General features: G+C 41.5%; 1 protein-coding gene across 1 annotated transcript; it reads left to right on the top strand.

The window, feature by feature from the left end:
• Positions 1-578: 578 nt before the first annotated feature.
• Positions 579-15,986, top strand: LOC137295865 (uncharacterized). Its single transcript, XM_067827422.1, has 11 exons — positions 579-1,087; positions 2,961-3,221; positions 4,273-4,373; positions 4,491-4,587; positions 5,371-5,478; positions 6,730-6,873; positions 7,072-7,470; positions 11,435-11,534; positions 12,010-12,055; positions 13,290-13,374; positions 13,487-15,986. Exons 1-11 carry the CDS (start codon positions 998-1,000, stop codon positions 13,598-13,600), a joined length of 1,545 nt encoding a protein of 514 aa, XP_067683523.1. The 5' UTR covers positions 579-997; the 3' UTR covers positions 13,601-15,986.
• Positions 15,987-15,990: the final 4 nt, after the last annotated feature.

Below are 15,990 nucleotides of genomic sequence, written 5' to 3' on the forward strand. Positions count from 1 at the left end.
ATGGTCATGATAAGCTTTCATCTTTGTAAAAATTCATTGTACACTACTCGTGAGTGAGTATTGTTTTACGTCGCTTGTTACAATATTCCAGCAATATTGCGGCGGTGGGACCCCGAAATGAACTTCACATATTGCACCCATGTGGGAATCGAACACGGGTCTTCGGCGTCACGAGCGAACGCTTTAACCACTCGGCTAGCCCACAGCACTCAAACGAGTTGAATGCGTTCACTTCGGTACATAACTACAATAATACCAAACTGGAATTTAAACTCCACAGTCTTATCACCTGACCTTTGTTATCGAACGGCGGATTTGCTTTGAATAGCAGTTCAGGTATGTCTGAGGGTGTCAGATTCGCACGGGAAGAGGCCCGATCGGTGACGAATCTCTGACACATGTCTGGACACCAACCAGCAAGAATATGGAGTATGATACTATGTGCGAAAACTGGGATTCGAACTCATCCTCGTTAGGAAAAGCTGAAACGCCATAGGAGCGCAACTAGGCACAACGATCAACAGCGTTTGAGAAGAACGGGTTTACTAGTTCCCGGTCTTTATAGTAATAAGTTATTGATGTTGTAATGAGACTTGCCAATGATGAAGGAGGATGAAAAGTCATCTGAAGCCTCATACATATAATTATTAATATATTTACGTCTACATCCTTGACATATAGCTACAAAATGTGGCAAAAGTTACACACAACCTGTTATGTGCATAAAATAGCGATTGGCTCTACGACACGCAAGCCAAAGAACATGCAGTTTCAATATGAACCTATAAGTGTTAACATCGTGGGAGTTTTGGTATTTACTGCACCGCAATCCAACAGATCAGTCAGTTTCACTATCAGCTAAATGTGTGCCACCATGTGACATCAGTGTCAAGTCAATAATTCAACTCCAACCCGGAAGTCACAAAACGAAAGTAGCAACAACCGAGAGGAGCTTGGGGTTTCCCGTTCAGTAATATCGCTGCGACGCAAAACTGTCATGGAGTCCGACTACAAGATCGTCAGGGAGCTAGGAAAGGGGGCGTTTGGGACAGTTTACCTCATCAAACATAAGACAGAAGCGGAATGGGTAATGTACAGTTGTAGACCATTGACTAACGTTCACCTTTACGATTCACCTTTGTAGCGCCGGGATTGGCTATTGCATGGTGAAGACAGGTGTAAATACTAATGGACTATTGGATAGGCGGTTATCTATCTTTATAACCTATTAAGTCTGATATCTATGCAAAACAGTTATATGTGATATTAGTGGCCTGTTGCCTCTATAAAGACACTGACGCCTCCAAAAACGTTCTTTTGTCCGTGTATGAGAGACGTACCTGTAGCTGTTTTGGGATTAACTGGGGCATGGAAACCAGCGTGCTTGTTGTGTTGTGCAGCACTGAAATCTAGACCCTCCAAATGTGTTATGTTACCCTGCTTGGTAAAGATTCACGTGTTACCGCCTTGCTGTAACTCTTACAGTTTCAAAACGTTACTTAAACGTACAGTCTCTCTTTGTGCCCACCAAACTGTATTAAGCAAGAGACATTCTAGTGAAGGTATGCAGCGCAGGTAGTAGTTACTACAAACTACTACCACTACTACTTCTGCCTTTGCTGCTGCGGTCATCGTATCCCAATTACGTAGGCGGATGTTCATGCTGTTGATCACTAATAGCTGGGTCCAGACACGATCATTTACAGACCGCCGACATGTAGCTGGAATATTGTTGCGTGCGTCGTAACACTAAACTTGCTCTCATTGACTTACTCTCTAACGCTGCTGCTGCTGTAGCTACTTCTACTGCTGCTGTTGACTCTACTACTACTACTACAGCTGTTGCTGCTACTACTACTGTAAATACTACTACTGCTACTACTACTACTGATGCTACTACTATCGTAACTACTACTGATGCTACTGATACTACTACTACTAGTTTGGTGGATAGATCAATTAAGTTGTTTGGTCTTTTTTATTTGAAATATGCAGTTGAGTTGAAAATTCAGTAAAAAGTTAAGTATGTTTCGAGAAAAGTTTGTTTCACACCAAACTCGTTCTCAGTACGTTCTTGGAAAATGTTCGGATTGGGCTCGAACTGTCTGCAAACGGACTGGGCGTAGTGGCACCAGTTTACAGTTTGTTTAAGAACTTTATGTTCGGTCGGACTAGGGACGATCGGTTCAGACTGAACATATCCAACGTTGTACCCGTTCTAGAATGGGACGGCGTGACAATCAAACGGGACTGTCGTACTACAGATGGAATCCTTGTACTTCAGTCTTATCGGGTACCCATGGAGACTTGGTGCAGGGTAATTATTGCAGCACGTTTGTACACAGTTTCCACTACATTCATCCCGTTCGCAGACAGACCTCACTCTACCGCATTACGTCCATAGTTCTTTGCAAATATGTTCATAACAACAGGAATTGTTCTGAACGAGTTCGTCCCACATTTCTACCCGCTTCGAAAAGTTTGCAATGAGTTCTCATTCCGTTCTACTCGTGTTTAGTACGTTTAAGCAGTTCTCACGCATCTCTTTCTATGTCAGCACCGTGTGCAGTACGATATGACAAGGTTGGGTATGAACACATGCGTTTTAACACGTTCGTCATTTGGCATAGAGATTTCTACCTTTAAAACACGACCACGTTTCTAGCTGTCAACATGTTGAATGCTGGTGTCCTGCAATTTTATTGAAAGCAGAGCAAGTGTACAATAAGTTGTTAGAGCAAGAAAAGAGAAATTGATCTTCACTAACCCATACATGGGACGACTATAGCATCAGGTGGTGAGGGTCGTGGACTTGGATGACACATGCCATCTCATTTCTGTAGATCGATGCTCATGCTGTTGGCCACTGAATTGTTTGGTCATTCTGTAACATTGCTTATTGCTGAAATATTAACTCACTCATCAATTAATTGTTAATTTTATTGCATTCCATGTACCAGTTTGCCTTGAAAACTGTGGATTTGTCAAGGGCCGACGCCAAAGAGAGGGCCAGTGCCGAGAAGGAGGCCAATCTGATGCGAGACCTGAACCATGATCACGTGGTGCGGTACGTGGCCTCCACCATCAGTGGGACCACCCTGTTCATCTTCACAGAGTACTGCGAGGGCGGGGATCTGTCACACTTCTTGGAAGACTCCAGTGGGAAACTGCCTGAAGACTTGATCGTGTGTTGGTTGTATCAGACGGCTTCAGCATTAGCGGTGAGGGGATCAGTGTGGCTTTAGCTATATTTCTGAAATTACATTACACACATGAAATACCCGTGCGTGCAATGGAACCCAAGCTTTCGGCATGATCGACTGCGGAAGGTTTGAAGGTGAAATAATGTAACGGCAAAGACAACAAATTTTAATAACTCATTTGAACCAGTTTACAGAAGATATTCTACACATTTTGTCATTGATACTGATTAATACACAAACACACGGATGTCTTATGATGCACATTCTGACAGCCCATCTGTATCAGGTTTAGGAAAATTTATGTATATCAAGACAGACAATGAGGGTACTGCTCCACCATTCATGTGTGTGTGTGCGTGCGTGCGTGTGTGTGTGTGCAAGTGCGTAATGTGTAATTAAGCTCACAGCCTAAAATCAATATTTCTCCCTGGGAAAAACTGAGAGCTCTGCTTTGTAATCATACTGTTGAGTGTTATACTCCGTGTTAGTTATAGCACATGGCCAAAATACAATATTTACAACGCTTTCCTGATTTACTCGACCCGTGAAGGTCCGGGGTAGAACAAACTTTCAGCAACCCATGCTTTGAACAAGAGGCGACTAAAGGGCTCGGATGGTCAGGCTCGCTGACATGGTTGACACATGTCATTGGTTCCCAGTTGGGCAAGCGGTGCTCATGTTCTTGATCACTGAATTGTCTGGTCCAGACTCGATTATTTACTGACCGCTGCCGTATAGCTGGAATATTGCTGAGTACGGCATAAAACCAAACTCACTCACTTTCTCACTTTAGAGCAGTAAATGGTTTGCATGTGCACAGGACCTACAGGTAAGATACCTGACAAGGAAATATACGTCTGTGTGAATTATGTTTCTTATAACTGGTTACCAAAGTATTTCTTATATTTTTTTCATTATGTTCTTTATACAATACAGCAATACAACACACTAGACATGTACAATGAAACAACTTGTCATATTATAGCATATAGATTGATGTGTACAACAGTTGTAAACAGACCATTAGACGTGCCCAACATTAAGAGTGATATATATGTCAATGCTGCAGTACCTGCACGAGATGAAGATCCTGCACAGAGACCTGAAACCCCAGAACATCTACCTGAGTGGGGAGGGGGACATCAAACTGGGGGACCTCGGCATTGCAAGGTGAATATAAACTGGTAATTGAGACAACGTCTACTCTTCTAGGAAATCCTCACTATGACGCAGTTTTATATTAAAGTTCCAAAACAGGAATCAGTGGAGGTGACTGTTTTCTTGCAGGGTTCTGGACAAAGGCGCTGACATGGCGTCCACAATGGCCGGAACTCCATGCTACATGAGTCCTGAGATATTTCAGATGAAGGGCTACAACCACAAGGTACAATCACTTCCACAACTTTCCCATCATAGTATGGACCACCGGTGGTGGTTTATTCACACAAGTAATATAGGCGTTAGGCCCAGGTTACAGATTACAGAGTGAAAAAATATAAGTTATAATGAAGAGTCTAACCACTGAGTCTAACAAAACATAGCAGAGGGTCGCGTCAGGTAACCTTTGAGCGACAAATGGCCGGCCAATCAAACGCGAGACGGTTAAATACTCTTAAGCAATCAGACAACGGCTACTATTTGGGGATCAGAGGGACTTTCAAACTGTTCAAGCCTCTGACACAGATCTCTCCACAAACAAAAAACCGCATATAACACAGTTATTTGACCTGCAGTATATACGCGTTGTTTTTTTGTTGTTGACATGGTTATCATTAGCTGATATTTCCGCAAGATAACATCCTTGAATATTGCCAAAAACACTTTTTTTAACGACTGTTTACTCTCCGTTGTCATGGTTGTACGTACGCAATGTGCATCACCCGGAAGCGAGGGTACGCTAAATAGCATTCGGAATCGTTCGGGTACGAACCTTTTCGAGGGAAAAAGTTCAGAAGGTATGTACGAATGTGCACTTTCGCGATTTGGTAAGCTGTGTTCTGATTGGTCAATCTCAAAGGTGACCTGACGCGACCTCCCATAAGGTTTTTTTAGACTCAGTAGTGGAGTGTGACGAAAAGTACTGAGGATATGTTTACTTAGACTAATCTAACAACATACAGTACAGTTATGTTATACCCACCACCGTGTACCACCTCATGCATTTCAGACTGACATTTGGAGTTTCGGCTGTGTGGTGTACGAGATGGCGGCCGGAGAGAGGGCGTTTGACGCCCCTATGGTACAATTCCTCATCTTCAAAGTGGTTGCTGGGGTGGTAAGTTCAAAGTACCTGTTAATGAAAAGGAAACGACCATCTGTTCTCGGGGCGGTGGGGTAGCACAGTGATTAAAGCTTTCGCTCGTCACGCCAAAGACCCGGGCTCTATGCCACACATATTAATTAATCGCGAGTTCGGGGAATTAGCTCGCTTGGCAAGAGCTATGACCATACCAACCCCCACACAACACAACACATGAGTGAAATAAACAAGGAGGTTATTAAACGACAGTCACAGGATGATCCTTTTACATTTCACATTATCATTATCACTAATCATTATGATAATGTACAATTATCGTTTTCAATCATCTTTCAAAGAGCCTAAACGATGCAAAAGTATACAACGTAATGTCATTGTCAAATGCTCTACACATCAAGCCAGAGGGAGTTTACACAATCTACATAGTACACAGTTGCGAAACAGGAGAGTATTCACAACGTAATACAGTAGATAGCATACCCGACACACTGTATGCAATCTGCAATATCCACACCTGACTAACACATTTAACGACGCACGCCATGTTCCACACATACCTAGCGGTTGATGTCTACTGTAGATTATGGTTTGTATAGAATTGCCATGGTAACGATTTGTCGAACTAGAAGGTAAAGTGGCATACCTGAGTGAATTTACTAGACAGCCACCCCTTGAGTTGTGACTCATCCGTATTATTTACCTATTCCAGGTATCAGATAGTCGCGTTACCCGCTTTTACAGATGACGTCAACCATAACGTTGTTATTGTGAACTTGAGATTATGTCACTCAGGTGGACCGAGGCATCGATGGCCAGTCGTGAGTATGCCACGAAGGTATACGTGGCAGGCACATGATTTGACCAGAGTGAACAGCCGCAACGACAGATAAATGCATGCACCTCGGTTTTGTTAGCTTTAGATATACTGGTCGCAGATTATGTCCGATGCTCGTTATCTCTATGACCCTTGACAGGTTTAACATTAAACGTGGTCAGTTGGTCTGTAAATTTCCAGTTTTTAATAACACACACCGTTCTAAAATATTGGTAACACCTTGTCCAATTTCCCGTGTTAATGGGTACGATGTATGCCCGCCGTGATATTGATGGAAAATTGCTAAACGCGGCGTAGTTGTTCGTGCAGCTATTCTCGACTAAGTATATAATTTGATTATAAAAACACTTTGCGCTAAACATACCTCGTGTTTTGAAGAAATGGTGTTGTGAGATTCTCAATTTGTCACCATGCCGACTTTTTCTTTGTAGGTCCCGCCGATCCACAGCTACTACAGTGAAGCTTTGCGGCAATTAGTGAAGTCGATGATGGCCAAAGACCCAGATCATCGTCCCAGTGCTGCTGATCTGCTAGAACGTAGCCCGGTCAAAGAATTCAGACAAAAGCCTCAAAGGGTATGTTATATACACCCTGCATCATTCAATGTGTGATACAGCCATCAGTACATACATTCATGCATGCATGCATGCTCACGATGTAGATGTAGCCATACCAGTATCTTTGTCTAAACTGTGTGGATCTGGAAACATGGATCTAGAATGAGTAGGAACTTGGTACTTTGTCGTCTAACAAACCATTCATAATCTTTTCAGCCCAAGAAAATTATGGAAACCAGAGGATTTCGGACTAAATGGGGGACATCTGAGTCAACAGTTGACATTGGGAAGATGTTCAAAGAGACGGAGTTGAACCCTGCCCCACCCTTCAAAGATGGCGATATTCGTATTCCCGTAGATTCTCTGCAACTGCACAGAGAAAGACTGGGTCTCAAGTGCGCTGCCGCGGCAGCACCGGCCCTCGGAAGCGAGGGACCTGGAATATATGATTCAATCATGGCTCCGAAACACAAGACCAAGCAGAAAGTTGTTGATAAGAAGATAGAGGTAGCCCTGAAACCTGAAAGGTCGAGGACCGAGATGTCCGAAGGAAGAGCGGCCATCATGGAAGCAGTGATGCGGGGTTTGATGGGGAAGATGGTCGAGACTCAGGACGTGAGTACCAACATAAGCAACTGTCAGTATAGCTGTACAATGACCATAATAGCAGCAGGGTACCAAGTCCCTGTGCCATCATTTCGAGAAAGTAGCATTTGAAGTTTTCAGTGCTTATATCTTTTGCACTGTTTATCTTAAGCCTCGCTTAACGAATACGTGGAGAATATGTATTAAATGCTTTGCTGTCGTTCCGAATGAAGTGTGAATTTCTAAATTACATCAGTTATTGTAGAATGAAGAGAATGGTCAGCAAGCTATGGTACTTGGTGCCTTGTTACCCCAACATTTCACCAATTGTTCAAAATAAATGAGTGAGCTGCAGTGGACCAAGTGGCACTTGGTACCTTGCTGCCTCAAACATTTCAACATTTATATAGGATTGCAGTGTACAAAGTGGCACTTGGTTCTTTGTTGCTCAAACTCTTTTACCGTAAAGATAGTGTTGCAACGAGACAAGTGGCACTTCGTGCAATGTTGTACGTAGCATTTATACCATAAAATTTGCTTTTGGGAGTACGTAATGACACAGGATTCGTGTCACGTAAGCAATTGACTGTATGTCTGTTTAATATGAACATTTGACACTTAGCAAACCGCTGCAGGTGATGTTAATGAGATATGTTTGTCTAGAAAATCGTGTTCTATTGTCAACCTTAAGTTGTCAGTCTGTCATCTGTTTGCTGAAAATGTGTGATTTGTTGCTTTGTCTGTTACAAATCTCAGTTGGTGTCATATGTATTTATTCATTGAAAAGTAAAATATTGGGCACAATGTTACAAAACAGACCTTCAAGTTTTATAAAGAAAAATCTATATGCCAGAACCATAACAATAAAAGATGATTGTTTATATTCCGAACTGAATTATTTTTACTTTCAGCAATTGAAATGGCATGTTGTCCATTCAGTTCGATTTGATACATATTTTTGAATTTCCTAGAATACAGAACTTCAAATGAATATATTATTACAGAAATAATAAAGTGACAATGTTACATAAATTCGCGATGGATTGAATACACTGTATTCGGCAATGACTGAAATGGCCTCACAATTAGTCTCTCTTGCTACATACTTGCCACTGATAGTCCTAATCATCCACTCCTCGTCCCTGGCAGGTCCCGGAAACCGGATATTTGTGATTTATTTTGTATAAATTTGAATTTTTCAAGAGGCAATAGAGCAAGGAGCCTGCAACAAATTGGTTTCGATTTTGCCCACCACACGAGTCCGAGAAATATGTCACTTCCCTAACATTTTTGTGTATTTGACTTACGGATGAGGTGTTCATGAATCAGCAGGTGGCAATCTTGTATGCCCCTCTTTTTCCATTTGATTCATCCCACAGGTGACATGTGCATTGCTGGTCCTCAAAAACGTATAAGGAAAGGCTATAGATAGACAATTTTCTTGCATGATACAGCTCCGAACGAGACTGCATGGGAGTATTTAGGACAGCTTGTAAATCAAACGTTGCCACATAGTGAGCTTCATTTAATTTGTCTCGTTCCTTTTCTGATGTTCCTCATGCTCACTGATAATTTCGTTGTCAAGGTTACCAGTCAATGTCTCTGCATATTGAACATCGATCCTTTTTCGATTTAAGGAATGAAATATTATTTTCTGTACAGATGTCTCTGTCCTTGCTCTCTTTGACATAAGTGGAACCTGATTCTTGATATTTTTGCTTGTAAAGCATGTACAGTTTTTCATATTGGAGGTATTTTTTCAGTGTCCTTCTTCGCGTAGTGTGATTCCATTTGTGGAAAGGAGTTTACGTGCTCTCTTATGTTGTTTATTGTTACAAGGTCAGTTTTGTTCCCAGATGCATTGTTGTCGCGTCTTCTGTCTTTGACTGTAAACACCATGTTCTTTTATTTTCATTGCATGATCCCCAACCTTCCTCCCAATATTGAGTGTTGCAAGAAAAAACGTCCCGGCACACACGGATTGTCTTCTCTTCACAGACAAAATGATACGGTCGAGAGTTGTTTTCCTTCTTTCCCGATTGATCTTACCGTTGACACAGAATCCACCATCTGACTCACAGAGCCCCTTTGCCTTTCATAGGATGGTAGCTGGTAATATTTTTCAAAGATTGCCTCCCTTGTTTCTTAATCTTTTGGAGCATCCACTTGCTTTTCTTCTACCAGTTTCCCTCTACGGGATACATAGGCTTCCCCTCTGCAGCGCGTTGCCTTTCTGATATTTCTTTTCCATAGTTCTGGAGCTTTGAGCTTTTTCCTACTGGAAGTCTTTTTCCAGGGGCTTTTGTAGTCAACCCTTTTGCGAGGAGTTACAGCTGGGAATGGCACTGACGTAGATGTTGAGACGGTACATGTGTCCCCTTGCGTTTCTCTAGTGTTGCAGGTAATGCTTTAAGAATTATGGCCTCGTAATATTCCTCACCGTGCACAGCAATATAACCATGATTGAGCTATCTTTATTCTGTGCTGTGTCCGGTTCCTCGGTTGGACAAATCCTCACAGGCCGCTGAAACGTACTGGCAATAGCCAATGGCAGACAATCTGTGACTGGACATTTCCAACTTACATTTTCAGATATTTTGTTCACCTCGTGTCTAAAGAAAGTGAGTTTGTCTTCTTTTTCAAACTGCCCTTTGACAAGGAAACCCATCTAATTTTCAAAATTGTCAAGGAGATGTTCACACGTTCTTTCTCGCTAAGACTTTGGATCAATAGTTTCTTGTAAACTTGCGATTACTGCAGACAAAAACATTCCGTCTTGTGGTACTGTTAACACTTGTAATCCATTATTATTGAGAAGAATGTTAAAGTCGCTTGTTGTGAAATCGTCTGGCGAGAATAAGCAGATCTTGTAATTCAGCACTTGCTTCCTGAACTCTTTGCATATCTTTTTGGCAGCATGTGGAGGACATATTTGCCTGTACGTTACAACTGGTTGAGTTGACGCAAGCGTACGATTGGTTCTTCTCTTCTGTCGTTTTCTGTGCGTTGCAAGGCTGCTTCGCAAGCTTTTCCTAGAATCCCTTAGCTGTAAAGTAGACTCACTGGAATCAGAATCTGGAGCTGATATGTTTCATCAATCCCAGAGCTATCTGTGTCAATGAATTCTGACACGTTCTGCACAGTGAGTAACTGTGCTAATGGAACATCCTCTTCATCATCTGTTTCTGACTATGCACATTGCCTGGTTGTGCTATGAAGGACACGTTCATTATTGTTTCCAGATACGTTGCTTTCCAAATTTGATAATGGAACATCATCATTATCGTCTGATAAAAGTTCCTCGATTGGTTGAAGATTCCTCTGTCCATTTTGTACTTGATCAGAAAGGAAACAATATAAATATGAATGAATTCAAAAGCCACCATGCTTATAGAAATTGGTGTTTTCTGTGTATTTCTTGGAAAACCATGACGGTAACGTGTTTAAATGCAAAGGGGGATTTTGAATGAATTATTGTTAAGCCCTGCCTTAGCTCAACTTAAAGGTATCAAACACGAATATGCACCAATGTGCATGGCACATAGTAAGTCATCATCGTCATAATCATCTGGCCAAAGATCAATGTTTTGCAAATCCTAAAATATCATATTTCAACTGGTGTCCATGTCTAAGTTTAAAGCCTGTTCTAGTTCATGCATCTGAGACAGGATAAGAGAACACACACACGGACACACACATATATTAATACACTGTAAGTTCTTGGTGGGTTTGACTAGGCTGTGTTTCCTGGAAGAAGTCCCATTTGCTGTCTGGGCTGCGTGTGGGGGCGGGAGCCCTGAGCTGATGATAAGCTTTACCCGTCTGACTGTGTCATGATCACCCGAACCCTCTCTGCTGCATTCTTTCCTAATTTGTAAAACATAAAAAATAATATAATTAAAATAAAATCTTAAAGGGGAACTATGCCTACGGACATTGTGTAAGCCACGGTCTGGTCTGTTCAGAGTTTTGATAATTCTAATTCTTGTTCCAGAAAACACTTACACGAGACTCGTACTCGAGCACTTCTTCCTCTTCTGGCTCTGACTTCGATTCTACACTGGGAGCCAGTCACGGAACCACCACCAAGAAAGGTCTTACTTTATATACAATCATAACATAAGATTTAGTTGACGAAATATGACAGGTGTTTGATGGCAAATATTTTGGTTAGTTGTTCGTTTCAAATTCTATCATTTTACACAAGATTATACTTTTAAAAACTCCGTTTTGGAAATATTTTCTCACACTGGCCATATCAGCGGGCTTGAATGTTTTAAGTTACCACATGTAACTTGCGTCATCCGCAGTTTGGGTATTCTTTAATTATCTGATCCAAGTGAATCAGCAGTTAGCAGAGTGAGGCACGGAAAGGACACACCCATCCGTCCCTCGACGCCACGTGATCGGGCAGGTCATATATCGAAACAATTTAAAAATCTTTTCTCATTTTCTGCCACGGATTCTCAACAGAGGTTGAACTTGAAATATCTGGTAAATCTTTGTCATTGATTGCCTTTTAATTGAAGGTATTTATTATATATTCCTTGTTTTCATTCATTGTTTCAGCGGTAGAGGCTCAGTTCCTCCTGAGACAGATCCAGGTGTTGCAAAAGTGAGTGAATGAAATTAAATAAGTGTATGCGTTGTGAGCCTTGGAAGTGCTATTTGAGTACGGGGCCAGGATGCACGAAGAAATCTTAACTCTGTCGTACGTATTTGTTGATGTAGTTACACCCAGAGTGGTGCTAACGTCGTTTTGTGGATGGTGGCCCGGAAAATTCATTAAAGTCACAAATCAAATAATTACATAAACGCCATCCTTCCAGTGACAAAATGCACCACATGAATGAGATGGTTTCTCAAACCATGGGGGACCAGTGGGGTAGTCTAGTGGTTAAAGCGTTCGCTCGTCACGACGGAGATCCGAGTTCGGTTTCCCTACATGGGTTCAATGTGTTAAGGCAATATCTGGTGCCGTGATATTGCTGGATAATTGCTTAAAGCGCCGCAATACTAAACTCACTCACTCACTCACAACTTAAAAAATATTATCTGTGACAGCTGTATGTTAGGTGATCATTATAACTTTTGATTAGCTTAGACCATGCACCTGTTCAAAATAATATTTACAGATAAACATAGATAAGGTTCAAATGGAGATGTTGTGTACAGTTCAATTCATCCATTTTGTCGTTATGTCAGATTTAGTACAATCGGACTAAAAACCAAAGTTAGAAAACAACTACATCCCGTACTTAATGTAGTAAACCCACCACGACCATAGAAAATGGATTACAGATGGCTTTCAGAATTGGCTTAAATGTTAGCACATGCTCAGTATGGACGCTGTGATTTAACAAACCATCCCTGGAGTGGACAAAAAAACAGGATCCATTTCTACAGTGATAAGACCGCTTCAGTGACCTTATATATAGTGCTAAGACCTATTCAATGACAGTATATACGCGCCACCCCGTGACACCCGGAAGCATTCGAATATAACTGGCACTAGTCTGTACCTTTATGTCCGTTTTTGCGTTTATTTGCTACTGTTGCGTCGGCTGTGATAGCTGTACGAAACACGTGTGATTCACGTGGTCTCAACCATTCATGTGCTTTCTTCAAACTTGCCTCTGTTCGCCAAGCAGAAAATGGGTACCCGGCGGGATGTCACGTGACTATAACCTAGCGCCTCACTGGCAGCTTCAGTTATCCGATGTAATAATGTGCAATGCAAGCGCTTGGAGTAGACACTGTATCTGGAGTATTTAATGCTATAAAAATACAATCGCTCATTATATTATTACCCGGACATGTGTTTTTAAGTGGTTCGTTCTGTTCTTCAGACACTGTGCCGATGGACTGGGGCAGGACACCCTACAGGACGCTTACTCAGTCCTGGAGTCGGTATCGGACGCCGGGCAGCTGAAGGTCAGTGTGCTCGATCTCCACCCTTCCTTCCGCCCTAATGTTAGGTAAACCCATTTAAAATTTCGCTTCTATTAAGTACTGTGGGAGAAAATAAGTCTTCTTTTTATTGCAGGCTCGCCTCGTGTCGCTGATGGGGGAGGATATGTTCCGGAAATATGGCGAGAAGATTATGTACTTGCGTCTGTTCGAAGTCGGCTTAGATAAAGTCCGCTCTCAGATGGAATAGTAGCTCAGAACTTATATACTTTCAAGCTGGCGACATATACGGGGAACTTACGAACTCAGCCAGCAGATCATCTGTAAGCAATCCCTCCAGACGGAAAGCAGCAAGCGGTGCAAGTGACTACTGTGGCCATCCTGAGATTCATGGCACTGACACGGGCGACTGGAACGTTTGGAATACTCTTATATCGATTTTCAGAAGTCACGATGCAAACGGAATTCGTCCTCAGCTATTGTAAAAATACTGACATTTTATGCCATTATTAATCTGACAAAGTACAGTGATTTGTTGAGGCGTTCCAAATTAAGTTCAGTGTCGGGGTTAATATGGAGTAAACGTCGTTTTCAAGACAGTTGTATCGTGTGTATGGCTGCTTGTAGAAAGCCTTTATATGCGTATGTCGAAGTTTTGCACCTATGCAAATTTGTTTATACAAGTAAATATACACATGAGTAAAAGTATTTTTGCTACGCGTTCATGCGAGGTTAGTGTGACATATAAGCAAAAAGAAAAAAAATATATACGCTTGTTTTATAAACAATTGTACTCCACCCCTAAAACCATGGCTAGAGAGATTATAAAAAACTTCCTTAGCATTGAATCGTTTAGATTTCACCAACAAAAATGCCACGTTTTACGTCTGAGCAGCGAGATTGAGCGAGAGGGATGTTGCAGGTGGGGAAACTCAGGCCAGATTTGTACAAATCATGGGTTGACATGAAACCACAAATGAGAGGCTGGTGAAACGTCTTGGAGAGATTGGTGGGACATCGGACAGACCATGTGGTGGAAGGCCACGGTGGCCATGGCCAATGAAAACCACCATCTTCGTCCTTCGTAACAGGTTCCTCACCATGACGTCATCAGCACGACATGCTTTACAACACCCCGTCAGCAGGAGGACTGTACCTCGACGTGTCCGCTATTTTGGTTTGATAGCTTACCGGTCCTTTAGGGGAATGACCCTCACCCGGCAACATAAACGCAACAGACTGAAGTGGGCTCGACCTGTGCAACGTTGGCAAAGACGACAGTGGAACAGAGCGCTGTTTTCGGATGAAAGCAGGTTCCAGCCTTACAGTGCTCACGGCCGGATGCCAGGTCCTTCTTTCACAAAGCAATAAGGGTGATCGTAAGTCACTAAGGTATCCTTTGTGCAATGTTAAAATAGGACATTTTTAAACCTTATAGCTTCTTCGTGAAAGAAACCCCAGGAGAGACAACATTCTGCAGTTCGACAAAGACAGCATACCGAATAATTATTCTGAGCTGTCTTTGTTTAAACTATTTAATACCGGCGCAAGTTGAGACAACAACAAATACCATATTGTCATGTATTTTAGTGTGAAGTAAATACAAGTCCAACGTTATAAAGAACTGTTTCTGTAGAGAAAATATTATTATACTACTATGTCCAACGAAAAGGATCGATAACCACGCTTTACGTTGTGGCATACACTAATTTGTTATTTAAGGTAATTGCTTTAGCTGAATGCTGTTTGATTTCCTTACTACCATCTAGAAAAGCAGAAAATTTAACTTTTCATCAATATTAAATTAAAAGGTAAATACTGAAAACTGGAAAAGTGCTTGAAAAAAATTTGGCCATATCCAGAACATATCGGATATTGTTATTGTCGCTTATATTGAATTACCCTACGGTTATGTACCTGCAGCATGCTTGTTACATAGCATTATTGTCACCCTGGTCCCAGATTCACAAAGCATTCGTAACTTTACGACTTGTTGTAACTCTACACTCTATCTTACGAATGTCGCAGTGCTACGAAAGCTTCGTGAATCGGGACCATGGATATCAGTCTCTATCGATTTAGGTTGCTTCTATTGTACATCATTGATTACTTCATTTGATCTTTGTTCACATCGAAGTTTAGGAGGCAATGTTCTATGATACAAGTAACGTATATTTAACCATAAATCTGCCGATTAAGTCCCAGAATGTAATTCTCTTCAGCGCAGCAGTATCCAAATGATGAATAAGATTTTCAGAAGTTGTACATTTGTTATACGTAAAGACACTTTAGTTACTTAGTAGAAAGGTCCGAGGTATGGAACATGTATATAATTTGAACAAGTGTGCATTACCAGTGAAAATGTGGGATAAAGAACAGCACTATATATCATCAAATTATTGTTGGACACATGTACATGTTGAATGCGTGCTCTGATATCTTGATCCCAATTGTTCAGATGCCTGTTCTTCTTTGTCGATGTATAGAATGGTGTCGATATAATAAGTAATATACAATACTGTTATCATTATTATATTATTGGTTTCCAGTATATACTGGATGCGAGTTCCTGTCCTATCTTATGCTTCATGTGTATGATATTCTTTTTCGATATGATAAAATAATTTCTGTATGAAGTAT

Source organism: Haliotis asinina, chromosome 9, assembly GCF_037392515.1.
Source record: "Haliotis asinina isolate JCU_RB_2024 chromosome 9, JCU_Hal_asi_v2, whole genome shotgun sequence".
NCBI lineage: Eukaryota > Metazoa > Mollusca > Gastropoda > Lepetellida > Haliotidae > Haliotis > Haliotis asinina.

Coding starts and splice junctions, on each gene's coding strand:
- LOC137295865 (XM_067827422.1), top strand. CDS start 998: ATGGAGTCCGACTACAAGATCGTCAGGGAGCTAGGAAAGGGGGCGTTT. Junction 3,222..4,272: donor AGACGGCTTCAGCATTAGCG/GTGAGGGGATCA, acceptor TCAATGCTGCAG/TACCTGCACGAGATGAAGAT. Junction 13,375..13,486: donor CGGACGCCGGGCAGCTGAAG/GTCAGTGTGCTC, acceptor TTTTTATTGCAG/GCTCGCCTCGTGTCGCTGAT.